We start from the raw sequence: 4,633 nt of genomic DNA, 5'->3' as shown, positions 1-4,633 counted from the left end.
ATCCTGTCTACTAACTAAAAACTATGTGCTCTTTGTCACATTTATTAAAATCAAAAAATTTAAACACAACGGGCATACGATACGCGATACGCACCTGCAATAGGATCATCTTGACCAGAGGCGAGCACTTATACTAAGGAGAAAAGAACCTTTCAACCGTTAACGTTATTCCCAATGAAGGGCAGGCAAAAATACTTCCTTGATTCTTTCATATGTTCTGCAAGTGCAGGTGTTCTTATTTAGCCTAGTGATAGACCTTTTTAGTTTGTTTTTTTTGTTTTCCCAGAGACCACGTGATGGTATCCTAGAGAAATGTTTTTTTCAAACATCGTCCTCGTGGATGCACATGAATATGAATGCATTATTTAAAGGCAAATTCTTCTAGAAAATATTTCGTGGTCTGAATTGGGAGAAAAAACATTCAAGCTAAAAAAGGTATATTTGGTGGCTAGTAGTATAAAATAGGTGCGGTTTCACTAGACCTTTCTACCTTTTCTAGCCCTTGTTTTCCTAGGTTTTATTTTGCGGACTTCCTGGTTTTCTTTGTTTAACGTCACTCGTGAGTTTTACAGGTTCTTACACCGAGGATGAGCCTTTTTTTCGTCCAAACTCTTCTGCGATAAATGAGCTATTGTTTTGTTTTGCCACTTTCTAGCTCTAGTTGTCACTTGGCTATGGCAATTCATATAGTCCGCTTCCTGTCATAGTTTCGATTATGACTGTTTTTTTTTATTACCCTAATCATTAATTTAAGGAGTCAGTCGCAAAGTAGCTGGAGCGCCTACTCTCTGAACTTAAATTCTGCAGTAAGTTCTTTCTTTTTTCTCTTAAGGGGCGAGGGGTTGGGGAAGCCATTTTCAGTTATGGACTGAGAAAATGCTAGTTCTTTTGTATATTCAAACAATGATTGCATCAATTTGTTAATAAGAGCTTAGTCTAATAGGATTTTGGGCCAACAACTTGCCCTCATTCATACATCACCTTCAGGTAATTTCCCATTAGCCAATACTCTCACCCAATAATAGTGGGGTTATATGAGATTTCATGTTGGGGAGATGAAGAAGGTAGATAGATAGATAGATACTTTATTATACACACCATTGCAGCCATAGGCTGAATTACGGGATATTTACAAATACTGATGATAACAAAGAGAAAATAAGAAAAATTATCTACATCTTATAGACATGGCTAATAATAAACTTTTCTTCAAACGCTCGGTTTTACATAGGGGGAGAGTGAAATCACTTTTGCGTCTCAGAGCATATTTACAACTCTTCCTTTGGGGGAGGAGGCTATGGAGACTGTGGGTGGGGTTACAGACGATCTCGTCAAACAGATCGATTGATTCATACCCCATAGGTTTTTCGTGAGTTGTGACTGGGGCTATTTTTCTCCTTGAAAAAAGAAAATAATGGTGATTATCATTAATGTTTATTTATTCGTGTGATTGCCCGGTAAACCGTTGGCCAGCCAGACACGCGGCCAGCGGATTCTCAAGTTATGGTAGGTACTTGATATATGTCTACATGTATAGTACTTACCACATTGATTCTTAGTCCCTCTCGGGCAAGGGTGAAATTGAACGCAATGGCGGGCAAAGTCCAAGGACAAGTGTTAATACTGAAGAACAATGCAAGTTATAGAAGTTTCACTGCATAACTAAATGAAAGCAACCATGGAGTTTAGGACTATATTCATGTTTCTTCCAGTTTTACCGATGATATCTCTTCAGGATGGGGATCTACGTGCTCCATGTCCAGTATTCACGGAAAATTCTGTCTTTGTTAATGCTACAGCGGGGGATGACTCTCGAAATTGTGGATCGATAGAAAGTCCTTGTAAGACAATATCGTATGCTGTAAACCAGACATTGGAATACAGCTCGGTTCTAATCAATATTTCATGGGGTGTTTACGAGGAGGAACGCAGCATTAAAATTGACTGTGGCAGATCGAAGTTGCAGAGGATTTCTGTTTGGGGACAAAGGTATAAAACTTAAGCTTAATGTCATGGCTAATGTGTTTATAAGCAAGTACATAGATGTAATTCTTTAACTTAAAGTAGAACACTCACTGCAAACCTGTCTATAAAAGAATGATGTACTTTAAAGTGACATTATTATTGGTTGATAGCTGCACCAGCCAACCTCCCCCCCCCCCCCCCCCCCGCCACCTCCCCTCATACACGTGCACCTCGTTCCAGGCATTACAGTTAGCATCATCATCATCATCATCATCATCATCATCATCATCATCATCATCATCATCACTTTATACACGGTAAAAGCAATCAGGCCCTTCTCCACTCCCCCTAGGAGTATTTTGTCTCACACTGGATCTACAAAATTACGTTAGTTAGTCTTGGTTTCTCGTGTAGCCCTCACCGCTGTAATGAAACATGGCAAATACTCAATTCCTAGAAGAACTGCTGGGACCCTTGTTTAAAAGTCTGAGGCCTTTCATCAAAAAGATGTAAACTCCAAAACAGAAAGAAACACATGAAAACAAGACTCTAATGCTTCTTAAAACTGCTCTCAAGATTTTGAGATAAGGTTAATAATATTATTGATGTTTCTAATGTCCCCAAATATATATGTGCATGGTTAGTTTTTCCAGTGGAGCTTTGTTTAGTTTCTATTACGCTTATCAGGGCTACAAATAACACTCAAATATCAGTCCTTCATGGCCAAGAGCCTGTTATGTGACCTGCAAATAACTGCATACAAATAACTGCTCATGCGCAATGTCGTTCAACTTCGTTTGGCTGCAAATAATATTCTGCTCATGCATAAATGAAACCACACTTTTCTCCTTTTTGCTGTTGCAGTTATGGCAAAATATCGTGCCTTAGCCTTCGGGTTTTGGCAAATAATTGATCTCGTGGCCACTGAAAATCACGATATTTTGCTCAACCTCGTCCAGTAATTTTCAGTTATCAGTGGGAATTTTTTACATTATTGCCACAATATTTTTATGAGGTCCTGTTATAGCCTCTATGTAGACATCCTTAGGGATTCATCGGGTGTTCCTGTCTGTGGGGCAGGAACACATGGTGACCAAACCCTAAGAATGTCTGCGCAGGAGGCTAGCCCTGTTAGAGTAAAATTCCAACAAGTGAGAATGGCCTTGAAACAGTGACATAAGACAGATGAAATAATGACAAAATGATATGAGGATGGGTTGAAAATGCGACAGCAACAAGAAGAATAGCAAATACAATTTATTAGTAAAATTCTGACAGCAACATGGCCTCTTCCTCAATACATAAAAACAAATGGTTTTGAAATTCAGACTGGGGACATACGTGCTCTGCCTGTGAGGGCCTCAATTATGTGGCTTTAATCATTCTCCTGCATGTTCTGTGTCTGCCTACATTGTACATGTTTCCTTTAAATGTGCAAATGCATTATTCATTGAGTTCAACCACATTAATTAGCTTCTGTTAACATTTTTCAATAGACAAGGTGAAAATGTTGTGCAAGTCGATGTCTCTTTTGATGTGCAGTTGTGTAAAATGAGCATTATTGACCTACATTGGAAAAAGGGGAGCCCTGTGTTACATAAAGCTTTGTTATCTAATTTAACCATCTGTCAAAGCACCATGGACGAAACTGATATCAGCATCCTTGGAAGCTCATCAAATATTGTTCTTCAAGACAGTAGCATTGCAAACAGTTCTGGTTATAAACAGATGCTACCTATTCTTTCAGTGAACTCTTTTCCAGGTTATCATACTCAATTGCAAATCAAGTATTGCAATTTTTCAGCTAATAACGGATCCATCATCTTCATAGCAAACTTGCAAGCTTCTATTATCAATTCACACTTTGAAGGAAACAAAGAATTTTCTCCTGGAAGAAAAATTATCACCTCACAGTTTTCACATCTCATTGTGTCCACCTCAAGATTTATTTCAAATTCTGGCACTCTACTGGGAATCAAAAGTTCTGGCAGTTTAAATCTCAGTGAAAGTTTATTTGTCAGAAATAAAGGGCTTAATGGTTCAGTTATTGTGATGGAAGGAGTATCGAGGAGTGTTGTTAAAGATTGTGTCTTTCAAGATTCCAGCAGTTCTAAAGAAGGTCCTGTTATGAGAATCAAGGACAGCAACACCTCAGCTAGCTTGGAGGTCAGTGATTTGGATGCAGTGACTAGGCAGGTTTAAAGTACAAGTCTCTGCTCAAGCATATTTTGCTAGATCTAAGACAGCATTATATTATGGATAATGATTCTAGAGGACACTTTTTGCTCTGTCTTTTTATCCTAAGCATGCAGATAATCTGCTGTACTTAGACCCGGAAATGTGGCCTGTATTTGAGTGCTGACTGTCAAGTAAAATAGTAAACAACTATTTAGTGCTGGTTAACCAGTTTGATGGAGAATATAAAAAGATAATTAACTGCTATAGAGGTTTTATTTGAACTTTAGGTGACAGTAAAAGGGAATCAGTTGCCACTTATAGATGGATTAATAAATTATAGTTCTCCCCTCCCCCCCCCCCCCCCCCAGCCCCAGTGTGTTTTTAAATTTATTTGAGAACAATTTTTACATTTTATCTATGCTGTTCATATTTGAGCATGGAGCTCTGAGTTACCAAAAAATTATGCTTTCTGTCTTGTCAACAGAATTGT

At 38.4% G+C, this 4,633-nt stretch overlaps 1 protein-coding gene across 1 annotated transcript in view; it reads left to right on the top strand.

Annotated features, from left to right (window-relative positions):
* Positions 1-1,573: 1,573 nt before the first annotated feature.
* LOC140943830 (uncharacterized) overlaps positions 1,574-4,633 on the top strand; it is an 11,743-nt gene continuing 8,683 nt past the window's right edge. The window contains exons 1-3 of the mRNA XM_073392941.1: positions 1,574-1,989; positions 3,462-4,131; positions 4,628-4,633. The exon at positions 4,628-4,633 is cut by the window's right edge and continues 109 nt beyond it. Coding sequence (XP_073249042.1) covers positions 1,667-1,989; positions 3,462-4,131; positions 4,628-4,633 — 999 coding nt within the window. The 5' untranslated portion in view covers positions 1,574-1,666. The remainder of the gene's footprint in view (positions 1,990-3,461; positions 4,132-4,627) is intronic.

The sequence above is a fragment of the Porites lutea genome, chromosome 7 (assembly GCF_958299795.1).
Source record: "Porites lutea chromosome 7, jaPorLute2.1, whole genome shotgun sequence".
Taxonomy (NCBI): domain Eukaryota; kingdom Metazoa; phylum Cnidaria; class Anthozoa; order Scleractinia; family Poritidae; genus Porites; species Porites lutea.
The sequence above is the reverse complement of the archived record's forward strand: the minus strand, read 5'-3'. Positions and strand labels throughout refer to the sequence as shown.